The 13,888-nt window shown below is 39.2% G+C and overlaps 1 protein-coding gene across 1 annotated transcript; it reads left to right on the forward strand.

The window, feature by feature from the left end:
• Nucleotides 1-223: 223 nt before the first annotated feature.
• On the forward strand, nt 224-4,887 carry figla (folliculogenesis specific bHLH transcription factor; the record flags this gene model as incomplete). Its single annotated transcript, XM_008297745.1, has 4 exons — nt 224-409; nt 1,699-1,845; nt 1,961-2,050; nt 4,735-4,887. Coding segments are annotated over exons 1-4 (576 nt in total), but the record flags the coding sequence as incomplete, so codon positions are not given.
• Between the last annotated feature and the right edge of the window lie 9,001 nt (nt 4,888-13,888).

The following is a 13,888-nucleotide window of genomic DNA, read 5'->3' on the forward strand; positions in this document are numbered from 1 at the left end:
GTGAAATATTAATTGACCATAAAACAAATTTTGGTCTGGATGTGAATAACTGTGTGACGCATTTGACGCACAAACTGTCGTTGTTGGTCTCTCTGATGAGGCACGCAGCTCAGGTGTGTCTATTCGCCTCGACAGCCCCTTCTCTGGACGCGTTGATTTTTACGAATAACAGACAACACGAAGGCAGCAGGTTGATATATTCGCATGTGTTCCACGTTAAAAAATGAAGGTACCAGAGGAGGAATCGATGAGTGATATTCTGAAAAGGTTAACTGGCGAGTCTGCGCTGCCCGTGTACAGCAACATCGAGAAGTTCAAGCGGGGAAGGGACGGCTTGTACTTCGTTGCCGAGGACTTCAGCGAAACTGTGAAAAAGAGAGAATTGGTCAACGCCAAGGAGCGACTGAGAGTGAGTGTTTATTAGAAATGACATGGTACGAGTCACTAATAAAAGTTTGCCGACATGTTTCCTCTTTCTCGGTTCACCTGAGAAAAGAAACCGTCGACGAACTTTTTAGCTAACGTTAGCTAGCACGTTAGCTAGCATGTAGCTACACCTGCTGTAACCGTTTTTTTCTGAAATGGAGCTTTCTGTAAACGCTTTCAAATTTATTGGGACCTTCGTTGTATTTGGCCAGCATCTCCACAAGCTGCAATAAAAAAGGTCAGCCATTATATGTCTATATGATGTAAGCTCTAACCAGCTACATTCGTCAGGGGCCTCATAAACTTACCACCTGGGATAGATCTGGTCTAGTTTCATGTTTTTTCAATCAGCTTGGAAGCCACATGAGTAATAACTACACTGCAGTTAGCCTGACAACAGAAGAAGTTGTTATTGCAGCAACTATTATTGCAACAAACACTGGATTAAGAGTTAATGTAACACTCACAGGGGCCTAGAGTCCATTTGAATTGCAAATGCTGTAATCTGCAGATCTGAAAACTGCACAGTGTTCATTGTAATCAAACAGTGCAAACAAAAACATGTCAGCACCCCATGTCTTTTGTTTGTATTATGTGCTGTTTTTTTTCTCTCTCATAAACACAGCTTAAATTGCTGCAAGCCATTATGAAATCATGACAAATGTTGCTGATTTAAGCCCCGTAGGACTCTTGCCATCAGCACAAACTACACATGGGTGGCAAAAGAAAAAGAAACATAACGTGTTTTGGTAAGGTGAGAAGGCTCAGTGCATTGGTTTTCCAAGTCAGAGTACCAGTCTTCCAAAAGATGTTTACTCATTTGGTGTTTTGATGGTGGTAGAGAGGATAAGTTTAACACATCAGTCCAAAATCTCATCTCAGTGTTCAAATTGATATCATTTACATCCTTTTTATAATCAACAAACCAGTTCATTACCCCTTGTGGCCTATGAATGGAGGCATTAATCCTGAAAGAAAGCACTCTGATTGGGCAGAAATGTTTCCTCGTAGATTAAAGGTGATCACTCAGAACACCATAGTATTGATATGCAGTGACTCTTACCTGCAAGGAGGAACCAAGTCATGCAGCAAAATTATTCCAAAAAGTAGCAGAGTCCCCAGGTCCCATCACTATTGGATCAAGATTTTATTATTTTAGTTGTTTTTTTATTTATTGTCTGTAATTGTTTTGGCATGGATTATGGTTACATCCAGTAATGTTAGAACTATGCCACATAGTTGATCTATAATTTCAGCCTCTTTTCTATGCAGATCAGGAACTTGAATACCATGTTTTCCCGCTTGAAACGCATGGTGCCACTAATGCGACCAGACCGAAAGCCCAGCAAAGTGGACACACTTAAAGCGGCGACAGAATACATTCGATTGCTTGTGGCAGTTTTGCGGGACACCGACAATGTAAGTACTGCATTCAGCAGGACTCTGTCAAATGATAAGTGTCCTCTGTTGTTTTCCAAAGGTAACACTGCCACTTGTTTTGAAATGTTGATTAGTGTTATTTTCTGTTTCTCAGGATGATGGCAGCGGGACTGATTTCCTAAAGAATGCAATCACTTATGGTCAGACTGAAGGCCTGGGCCATGACCTGTGGCGAGTGGATGATGTGAGTGTTGTTTGTTTTTTTTCCACCAGCTTGGTGGAAAAAGGGTGTGGGAGGCCAAGCTTTTGGTCAGGACTAACAAGGGCTCACATTGCAGCTGCAACGAACATGCAATATATGCAGAGCTGATGTGCTGTAGAATTGATCTTTTTTATCAAATACACCTGCAGTGGACATACAGCATAGTGCTGTAGCTTAACAAGATGGCAAGCTTTCAGTTTGGGATTATTGTGTCTTCAGTTTGTGCACCCAATACAGCATTGTGACAGTTTTTCAATGTGTGTGTAATATAGATGAGTTTATAGCTAGTACTAGGACTAGTAGACTCTGTAAAGAATAAAATTACTAAGCAACCATCAGCTAGTGGCTAATGGCAAATAAATGTCGATGGGACAAATAAAAGCCCAAACTGGAGGTCCTGTTTGATACAAAGCTGTAATTTCCTGTATACCAGTAGTTTAACTTATAAATATATGTAGACACATTTTGGCCCATTTCAGTGTAAAAGTACAGCACATACAAAAGATGTAAATTACAGGTTGCTTTATTTTTGCAATTGCAATATTTCATGTTTCTGTGGTGCAATAGGCACGCTGCTCACACACCAGGTTAATTGGTTATAATGGAAACACAGTGTTGCAGCAGCCGCATTACACATTCAGTGTAGCCATGGGGCATTGCTTTTTTTTTTCCTGCCAAGTCCATCCACTCAGGGAGTTTAATCTTTTGCCCTCAGGTCATCATTTCAGGACACCTGTTTGGAAGACTTATAGACTCATGTCTTGTATATTCCTCGTGCTACTGATATGCTTAATAGAAAACATCCCTCTGGCTGCATCTTTGCTTTTACTTGGCACATTTGCATGTTTATATTTTGTATGGATTCTCATTTTCTGCATTACCTTGTTGTTATTTTCCCACTTGTAGGTAAACACCCTTCTCTTTTTCCCAGTGGAAATAAGATAAAGATATCATATCATTGTATCTATGATTTTTAAAATCAGGTAGACTGTTCCAACAACTCAGCAAAAAGAAGAAAAGCTGCCTTACCAGGAGTTTTTATCCTGCACTTTAAACCTGTTCAGTAGAACTCTGGGGCAATTCAGGCTGGAAGTGGGCTAGTGCAAGACCATTAAATGCTTTAATCTACTGAACCCTGAAATCTGCCGGCAGTTTCAAAAGGTGTTATTTTTAAAACATTGTCAAAATCACATTACATATCACAGCCACAAACTGTGAAAACAGCTTTCTCAAATGATGTGCGGTTCCCACGAGAAAATTATCCAGTTCAAAGGTTTAAATCGTGATATTTCATCAAACTATCTTTGCTTTACTCATCTCATTTACAAATTCCCCTTAAATAAACCCTTTTAATCAGATGCTGAACAAAAAAAAATAAATCTGTGCTTATCAGTGCTACCAAAAAATGTTGATTAACCCAAACCAACCAAAACATCTGGGACTGTAGATTCTGTGTACACAGAGCAGAGAACTGAGAAATATGGAACCAACTACTTGTATTTTTCTGGGAACTCTTTCCAGTGGACTGTTGATTTATTTGCTTTTTAGAAACAGGCTGCTGAGCATCCAGAAGAAAGTCCATTTAGCCACAAATGAAGGGTCGTGGAAAGTGGTTCAATTACTTTTAAGTTTTTTTGGAGAGTCTTACCTGTAATAATAGTGTAGCTAAAAAGATGATTGTCTGGCAAGTGGCATAAATGTTTTTCTCTGCAAGAATGCCTTTTTTTCAACATTGGATTTGTACAGTGAGCTTTTATTTTAATACCCTGGTAAAATTTACTGAGGTCTTTTGGGGTGCAGGGTGCGCCCCTGAGGACTTTTTATGACTCTGTGGTGGCATCAGCCATTGTCTATAGAGTGGTCTGCTGGGGCAGCAGCATCTCAGCTGCTGACAGGAAACTTGATCAGCTGATCAAGAAGGCCAGCTCTGTCCTGGGGAGCACTCTGGACCCAGTGCAGGTGCTGCTGGACAGTGACTCCCACCCCATGCACGACACTATGAGGGCACTGGACAGCTCCTTTAGCGACAGACTGCATCTCCCCAGATGTGTGAAGGAGCGGTACCGCAGGTCCTTCCTTCCTGCTGGTATCAGTCTTTATAATCAGCACTGCTCCCAACAGACCACACAAGCACTCACATAATGACAGTTAGCCAACTGTCATGTGCAATAATACTCAAGTGCAATTCATTCATGCAAATATTCTTAATTTTGTGTTCTTGGTATCCTTGTGTTCTTCTGTTTTTTTAAAATTTATATTGTATATATTCTGTATATACTTTGCCTCTTTTATAGTTCTCTTTGGTTGCTTTTCTTACTGTCACTTGGCTGCAGTGACATTGCAAATTTCCCCTTATGGGACTAATAAAGGATATTCTGTTTTATTCTATTTAAATTTAAAGTTTTGGATAAGGGTAAAGTGTAGATGAGTTGGTTAATTCAGTGGTCTTAAAATTAGATTTCTTCAGTCACACTTTCAGGATATATAATTGGATCAGTAAATGTACAGGTTAGTGATTGTTCAACCATTTTATTTTAACAGCTAACAGATTTTTCCTTTTTTCTTGTGTTGACAAATTTAAGTTAGGGCGATAACTAGACACTAGATGAATCGATAAGCATACTAGGTTTTTGCTGTAATTTTATGAACTTCTTTCTTCCTGACAGTTGCTGAACATGTCAGAGGAACGCATTGAAGATGGATTCACAATGCCTCGAGAACCAGCAACAGAAGACGGCGATATGACCCGGCTGGTGTTGCAACATTGTGTGATGCCTGCATACCAGTTCATCATTCAAGTAGCGCCCGACCAGGCTTCGGTAAATCATTAACTTGCCTACCTAATATTATGCCTAATTTTCTGTTTGGTGTCAACTACACTCTTGCTGATGCTGGCCAGGGAGATGTTGCAGGGCAGCAATTAAGATGAACTTATGATGTTGGTAAGGATTCAGTATTTAGTCTGTGTATCAAGGGAAACATCCTCAATCATGATTCAGAGAGGGGAACTGTTAAGATATTTGTCAGGGCTGTACATTTTCTTTTAATGTTCAGGGAAAGGTTGTAAAGGTTTAGTTTATTTAAAATCATTTAAATAACATGCTTCCAACCTACCTAACCTATGCTTATTATAGAATGGAAAATAAATACTTGGAAAATAAAGCTATACGTATAGTTTTTAAGTAAGTCAGTATTTTTCGCAGAAAAACAAATAAGCCAAGATTTACATTTTAAATCAACTGAAAGTAGGATCTGATTAGAAATAGAGTTCCATCCTCCTTGAAAAATTCTCATTGTATTCATGTATGAAAAAGAAGTAACATTGGTTGCGTTCATCAAGACAGTCCATATTGTTTACATGCAGGCTTCTTTTACTGGGTTGAGCAACAGGAACTGGTTCCAACCTAGAATCCTGTTCCACAATTCAGATTCCACCGGAATCCTGACTTTCTTTTTAAGTTTCAGTCCTGCTTATGGGTCCCTAAAAACTAATGCCAATTGAACATTACATTATTATTACTTGTGCATTGATGTAAAAACAGGATCTTACTGTCATAGTGACCTTAACCAACTGTGCCTGAAACTATCCAAATCAAGAATTGTTAAAATACAAACAGTCCTCAACCCTACATGCAAAGCTTTTGTATTTTTTGCTATCAATCATTTATGCAAATAGTACAATGTTGTTAAAATACAGCAGAATGTAATGGAACTTCTGTTGTAATCTTTTTGGTCAAGTATGTAGATGCATGCTATTTACTTTTGAGGGGCAATATACGCCCATATTTTTCCATGTAGTTGCAGAGAACATTAGGGGAATTAACCTATTATTATGCGTACTTTCAACATGACGCCTAACTAGCAGATGCATACATAAAATCTTATATTTGAACTTGAATAATCTCAGAGGAAATTATTGTGCCAGATATTGCTTTTCAAATGTACAGCATAGGGGCCAAAATAAGACAACTACTTGGACTTACATGTACAGGGTTACGGTTATATAATTTCTTAACAAAACATCATCCTGCTTTCACAGACTCTGATGAGGATTTCCCTCAGACAATTCTTGCAATGGCCACATCCAGGATAAATAGGACTTATTTCACAAGTTGCATAACCAGTAAATAAATGTCATCTCCATACACATTCACAAGACAAAGGTAAAGAGAAAGGGGTGAGGAAAGGTGCCATGGGGTATCCATGAATACAGATGGTGAGATGGAAAAAAAACAAAAACATTCTCTCTCTGGCTAGCTGCTCCATATCCTTGTGAAAAGCTCTGTCATTGTGTTCACTGCTGTGGATGGTATGTAGCCTCTTCCATTACAGAGGTGAAATGGAGAAAATTGATTCTAATGTAATAAAATGGGCATATCTGTTGGGTATGTATATTAAAGTATCTTCTCCAACCTTTTCATCTTTCGCCACTGAGATATTTAATTAAAACATAGAAGTTTTGAGCATTACAAATTGACTGATTCAATGCCAAAGAAATTCCTGTAGCTATTAGACTTATGCATGTAAAAGTGAGCTAAAATCCTTGATGTTTTTTCTTTGGTGTTTTGACTTTAAATTTTACCCTGGGCATCTTATGGCAGTAAGAGTTGTGACTAAAAATCATTTATTATCCCTGTTTTATTACCAAGGTCAATTAATTACATAATTTAGTCAAAAGACTAAGTAACTGCAAAAATCTGTTGTCAGTTTGTTTAAAAATTGTGCAACCTTTCAAACAGAAAATAGCCAGCCTTTATGTACAATTTTTAAAGCAACCCTGCAAACAATAGGCAATCAGACATGTTTAATTTAAGAAACGATCTGTCAGAAAAACACTGCAATTAGAACTGACAATCAGCACAAAGCATTTGATTGTCTTCAGTGTAGTCCTAACATTTGAAACATTCACACTATCCTCATGAGTGTCTCATCATCAGATTGCATAGTTTGAAGTTGAAGGTGAGGACGTTTAGAGCCAAACAAAATGTTTTTATTTTTATAATTCCATTTTGTACATGCCGTCTAGCAGGCTTGGCAATTGATTAATCCCTCAAGGCTCTACCTCAACACCTTGAGACAGATATTTGCACTTGCTGCCCAATCAGGAGGTAGTTTTAGTTTTGTAGGATATGTGCTGCTGCATTCTTGGGGTCCTATGAGGTTGTCTGTTGTTGACTCCTTCCCCACATGTGAGCTCAGAAGTCTTAGTAATGGTGCCTCATTGCTAGCTAATCCCCCACAATACTCTCTGCTTTCCAATGCAGAACTGCTTGTGCACTGGGTGACCCCTCCTCAGGTCACTGCAGTTGTCCATCTCATTTAACGGTAACTTAAGGTACTACGGCTAACTTACAACCATGCATATCCTTATTGGTTATTATATCTTTAATCAATTAAATTATTAAAAACAGTTAAACAACTAACAGTTATTTTTTATCATCCCTGGTCAGCACATGCAAGTATGCTGATCACGTGACTGCAGGACCTTCCACTAGATTTGATAGACAACTGGCTGACCCATGCCTCATTGCTATGGAAAGCTGGGGCTGTGGGGATGTTTTGATTCAACATGTGCACCTGGGCTTTGGTATCATTTTTTGAAAGATGAATTTTCAGCCAATTCATGTCTATCAGAGGAGCCCATGAATACGCTGCTACAGCTGGTTCAGCTGGTTGTAATCAGCACCCTCAGTGAAAGCAGGAGAGTGATGTCTCCTGGGGCTGATATTAGCAGCTTAATCTGTTGTGAGTCTGGGGGCTGCAGGAAATTAGAAATCTTAAAGGTGGTTTGCACAACTCAAGGTTCAGTAAGCCTGCCTTGGAGAGATATCACCTTTTTGGAGTGTACCCAGCCGCCTCTGCTAACGGGGAATATCTGCTGCTAGGGGACAATGCCACAGTGCAATCCTGGCTACATACAAGTGTTCATGACTGCATCCCTGACTAGCTGGGGTGGAATGTGCCATCAGGCCAGGCAATGATGGGGACAGTGTAGTCTGGATTAACTCCACAGCTGTGTCAAAGGCACAAGATGATGAGATCAGACAAAACCAAAGTGGTAGCTTATCTAAACAGACTGGGAGGAGTGAGGTTCCCTCAACCTCAGCAGGCCACCAGCTCATTTAGGACCTGTCACATCTTGCAAGACATAACCCTCTGATCTGACAGTGCTTCACCTGGGCTGTAACTGATCTTTTTATGTGTCTGCTACACTGCATTCTCGAGTTTCTGCTGTGGTTTGTACAGTAGTCACACTGCATCAGCTGTTGGAATTGGTGAGACTGGAAGTGTTGTCTCGTTACCAGTGCTTATACTGCCACTCTACTCTGCTAGGAGAGTTGGAGAGCTCTCATTTTGTCTGTGGTCTTACAGTGGTGAGGAGGACATGCACCTTGACAGTTTGCACCTTGTGCAGATACTCTGTGACATAAACGCACTGCAATCCCAGGAAGGTCTAGCCAGTTGTTTGCCTGCTCAGGAGGCTCCTCTGTAAACTCAGCAGATTGTTCACTGGATTTTCAGTCTGCAGCAGCTGAGGTCATGGGTGTCACAACATCGGCGATCCTTTTTTTGTTTTTTTTAGAGATTTGAAAGTGGAATGTAGTTGCTTAGCTGCATTCGCCACATAATTTGAAAAGATTGCGATCTCTGAACTGCTAGGTGAGTGGTGCCTGAGTGTCAGACATACAGTCACTTTGATTTTTCTCCTCGCCCCCTCGACAGTTTGGGCTGGATCAGGTAGGTGTGGTTCCAGGGGATTCACCTATAGCGAAGACTGTTAGTGGGCTGTACACATGCTCAGGCTCATAAAAAATGGAGTTATGTCCAGTAAGTGCTGTTTCCCACACTGCTGTTAACAGAAATGATGTGACACACTGTTAAGACTTTACAGTAGTGTGGATGTGTGTGTGTGCCTGTGTGCGCCTTACAAACAGTGAAAACTCAGTTAGGTTCAGATGAAGAAATGTGTGAAAAGTTGAAGCGTTAGCACAAAAGATTTCTCATCGCTTGTCTGTCCTCAAAAAACCTAATAAGTTATGTTTATAGAAAATAATTGTACTGCTTCTTTGATTTTTATTTCATGCCTGTTTTGACAGATTAAAACATCAGTAAGAACTTGGATTATATCATTTTCCTCTTTATTCAACAGATGTCTCAAACCTGCTGATTGCTGTTTAGAGCAGATGGCTTGGACCAATATCGGAAACCTGCCAGGTTGGATTTTTTAAATATATGATTATAAAATAATTTTTAGGTGAAATGCAAATCACGGAAATACTGAAAGTTGGGAACATTTTTGAAGTTCTAGCAGTGCACAGCATATGTAAACAAAAATGTGCCAGGGTCCTACAGCCAAAACACATGTTTTTACAATCTGGCAGTATTTATCAAGGATTATAATTAAATGGATATTAGAATTCTTGTTTTTATTTGTCATAAATAGCTAAAGGAGTTAAACACAAATATAAACGTTAATCCACTAGTATACGAATGTTGCCCCCATGTGGTCAGAATGATTGAGAAATTCTATCTCTGGACAATTTGAATAAAACAAGCACAGAAAACATTTTGACATTTCACAGTGGTAAAATCATCACTATCAGTGCTACTAGTCACACCATGTCTGCTGTGAACTGTCAATGCTTTATTTGGTGTCTTTTCAGTGCGATATCTCATTCACTACAGTTGTTTTTCTTTTTCTTTTGTTTTTTTTTTTTTTAGCAGAGGAGAAATATTGACATGTGATTACTCCTAAGTGGTCCACACTGCACTGTAGTAGTTTCTTGGTGTCTTCTCACTGTCACCGCTACTCCGACACTGTACGAATGAGCTGCACACTAATGCACATGCTTTCAATTCCCCTGGTTTGTGGTTGGGAAGTGCTTGCTCTGATGGAATCATGAAATTATATTGTGAAGTTTGACCTTACTTTTAGTGCCTGGTGATGACTTATGTTATGATTGGGCACTACATTAAAAAAAAAATCTGATCGGGATGTATTTTTTTCTGTTTTTACCAGAGTCTTGCATATAGAAGTAACTGACCTCTTTTTACTTTCTACACTTAATTCTTTAAAAACACCACCAGCAGGTATGAATTTTTCCACCCCTGTGGAAAAACTTGAAACGCATCATTACACTGCCCTCTGGTGGTGGAATGTTTTAAGACTGCTGCATCACCGTCAAGTCTGACCTGTAGTGTGCTCGGTTACAACCACAGTCAGAGCACTGATGTCAGGCCACTACACACATTAGTGTGCAGGAGCTACTGTCAGCAGATTCAGTACATGCTGCACCTTATTGATTTTGATTCACTGTAAATGTTTTGAGAACTTTTTATAAAACACAAATTTCACACTCATAAAACAGTGGTGGAAACTTCAGTGTAGCGCACTACTTAGCAAATAGAGTGGGATTTGGCAGAAGCCATATATTTGAATAAGTCCCACTTTAGTGCAAGACTAGAAGTGAGTATAGTGATGGTGGTGGGAATATAGTGATGGTGGTGGGAAAGTGTGTTGTCAAACATTGTATTTCTTATTTTCCTTCTAGGGAGGTGTTGCTTTGGAGAACGGAATAATCTTGAAGAACAGAGCGGATTTTTATTTGTCTTATTTAATTTTGTATTTACATTTTGTTAAAGTAGTTACAAATGTTTTTATTTTACAAACTGTATCCTTGGTAGACCTAAAATGAAATGTACAAGAAAGCTTCTGTTTTTGAAATTCCTATTTATGAAATGGTTTGTTTTGTTTGTTTTTTTTTCTGTCTAGGTTTAGGTCATTTAACTACAGCACTTCTGTTTGACCAAGGTTTATGTTTTGTAAATATTAAATTAATATTATAGACTTTCATGAACTGTCCTTTGAAGAAAAAAGAAAACTTGTGCCAACACATTTCTTACTAAAAGCTTCACTTTAAAGTTTGAGTTATGTCACACTGTCACCTAATAATCTTATTTCAAAAATGCAACTGGGAATATCAAAATGGATAAGAAATGTAGAAATTATGTGGTGAGTTTGTGTTCATTTCATCCTGTCCATCCTTGTCATTCAGGACAGATTTCCAGATTAGTATTTGGTTTTAAATTACTGTGGTGGGAGAAGTAATGGGAATTTTATGGGCAAGTTTATGCATCCTTGGGCAAATTGCACATTTGTTCTCTCTTTTTTTTTTTTTTTTTTTTTTGAAAGGAAGTCAATACAACCCCTGCAGCAAGCAGACATTAAAAGGAGCCTTTTCTTTAAACGTTAGTGCAATGTTTATTTTTAAGAACTTAAATTCGACATTTGCATCTTTTCCATTGGGAATACACACGGCCTTCAAAACCAGGGTCACAAGCTGGACTATGTGCAGAAAGTTAAAGTGAGTACAGGTATATTTATAATAACTGCATAAAAGCATCTCTTCCAATTTGAATTCAGGAGGTATAATAGGTAACAGTTCACTCTGTTTCTCCAGCCTACAAAGTGGAATCTGAAAATAAATGTCCTTCTACTTCTAAAAAAAAAAAAAAGTTTTCCTAGCTACATTTGGAGAGGCACTTTGAAACGCGAGGAATCGTCTACTTGGGTTAGTCTGTATAAAGATCATTTTGTTTTTTCAGGCACAACTTGTAACACCTGCTCAATCAGTTAGAAAACTTAGTAAAATTAACTTAGATTTTTAATTTTGTTCCATTTTTTTAAATCAGGTATTTCATATTCTATATGTTTTGTATTATTGTGTTGGGAAAGACAGGAAAGTGGGGGAGGAGAATAGGGGAAGGGTTGCAGCAAAGGGCCATGAGCTGGATTCGAACCCATGGCCGCTGCATCGGAGACTATAGCCCCTGTACATGGGTCGCCAGCTCAACCAGAGGGGTATACTACGAAGCAAGTTTGACATAGCCAGGCTTTCTTTGTGTAAGCCGAATCGACAAAACCGAAAGCCACAACCAGAGATTACGGGTATCACGAAGGTGGTTAGAATCTTTCTTTGTCAACTCAGACTTTCTGCTTCAGACTCTGTGCATGTTCACATAAAAAAGCGGCGTTCAACGCATCATGTGACTCTTCTTCTGCACAAAATGAAATGATTGTGTACAGCTGCTTCAGTCAGCATGTTGTTTTAATGGAGAACAATGAGGAATATAAAAGTATGACGGCAAAAAGTGCCGCTACTGCAAATGGGTGCAAGACAGGAATGCTGGTAGAAAACCGTCAACAGTGTTAATATATATAATATTTTACTGATGCAGCTGATTATTTCCAACTGACAGCTGCACGTTAAAGTTATACTTTAAACTTCATACATTTAAACATGATCTTGTACTGAAGTACATGTAGGTGTCCCATAATGCAGGATATCACTTTAATTTTTTGCCCAATCAGAGCAAAATTAATGTTACTGTTTGAATATTCTATGTAATAAAAACTAGCAGAATAATCCATTTTCTCATCTGTGTTCTATCAGCTGCAGTACCAGCAGTTTAAACGGACTTGACAGCAAATCAGAACCTAACATAGAAACATATTTGGGTGATTTCTGCATCGCCAACTTAAGATGTCGGGTTCCCATGGCAACGTGATATTTACAGTGGGGCTGGACCCGAACATCCAGATATCCAAATATTCGGTCGTCGTGTTGGTATACGATATATATTTGCTCGCAACCTGCCATCAGCCTGCACACCCCTCGCCGCCACTACCGATGGTGGCAACAGAACTGTGACCACCAACCCCTAAACTGGTATCAGCAGCCAAGTGCTGCCTGTGCAGAGCGCTCGATCTCTGTCTCCGCCAGCTGTGCGATATTGTAACTACACGGCTTCATTCAGTGATATCAGTGACGCACAACTCGGCATGTTTGCAGATAAAACACATTCCCTCAGCTGACAATCTGTATCGCTCATAAATAATAGTCAGGAAATGATCTGGTTAAAGGGAGACGCTCTTTCCAGCTGATTTAAATCTGAAACTCTGAACATAACCTGCTCCCGACCAGGTTAGCGCCACAGCATAAGTTACTATGGAGACCTAGCCAGGTAAAAAGAGAGCCACCTTCGTGATACTGAAAACTCTGGCTTTAAGCTCAACGTACCTCGCTAACCCACTAATCTCGCTTCGTAGTTCAGCCCTCTGGTGAGCTATAGCGGCAGCCCATCAATTGTTTTGTTAATAGGAGCTCAAACATGAGACTTTTATTATGGCTTTACTGTTTTTTTCATCTTTGAACTCCCCCATAATGAGAGATTATTTGATCTACTTGTCCAATATTGAAGATTTGAATCAATGACATGATGGGAAATAACTGTGAAAATTTCAGGACCCTGATGATTTAAGTTGAAATAGCCCACTTTTAGTGAATCAACAATTCGTAAAGTGTATTTCTGTCAAGAGAATCAGCCATGTCTGTCAGTAAAGTTCTTGTTATGCTGATATTAATCAGTGATTTAGTAAAAATAATCTACTCAGCTGTCAGGACCTGTTCCAGAGTCAATGTCACACTGCTGCAACACTGAGTTTAACCTTGCAAATGGCAGTGACTCACCAAACCCAGAGCACTTCAGTTCCAGCCCTCACATCCAAACTTTTTTTGTGTAAAAGGTATATCCTAATCCAAAATCAATTAAAAAATTATTAGAATTTGTTGTGTTTTTTTTAAATGTTTAATCCAAGTATTGAAATGTAAACAGGATTCGAACTCATGACCGTTGTACTATTGCTCCTGTTCATGGGATGCCGTCTTATCCGGTTGAGCTACCGGGGTGCCCTGACTCTTTCTTTTTGTCTCAACATGTCCTCTATTTTACAGGAGGACTGCAAACTTGTCTCCCACC

Source organism: Stegastes partitus, unplaced genomic scaffold (genome assembly GCF_000690725.1).
Source record: "Stegastes partitus isolate 25-593 unplaced genomic scaffold, Stegastes_partitus-1.0.2 Scaffold26, whole genome shotgun sequence".
NCBI lineage: Eukaryota > Metazoa > Chordata > Actinopteri > Pomacentridae > Stegastes > Stegastes partitus.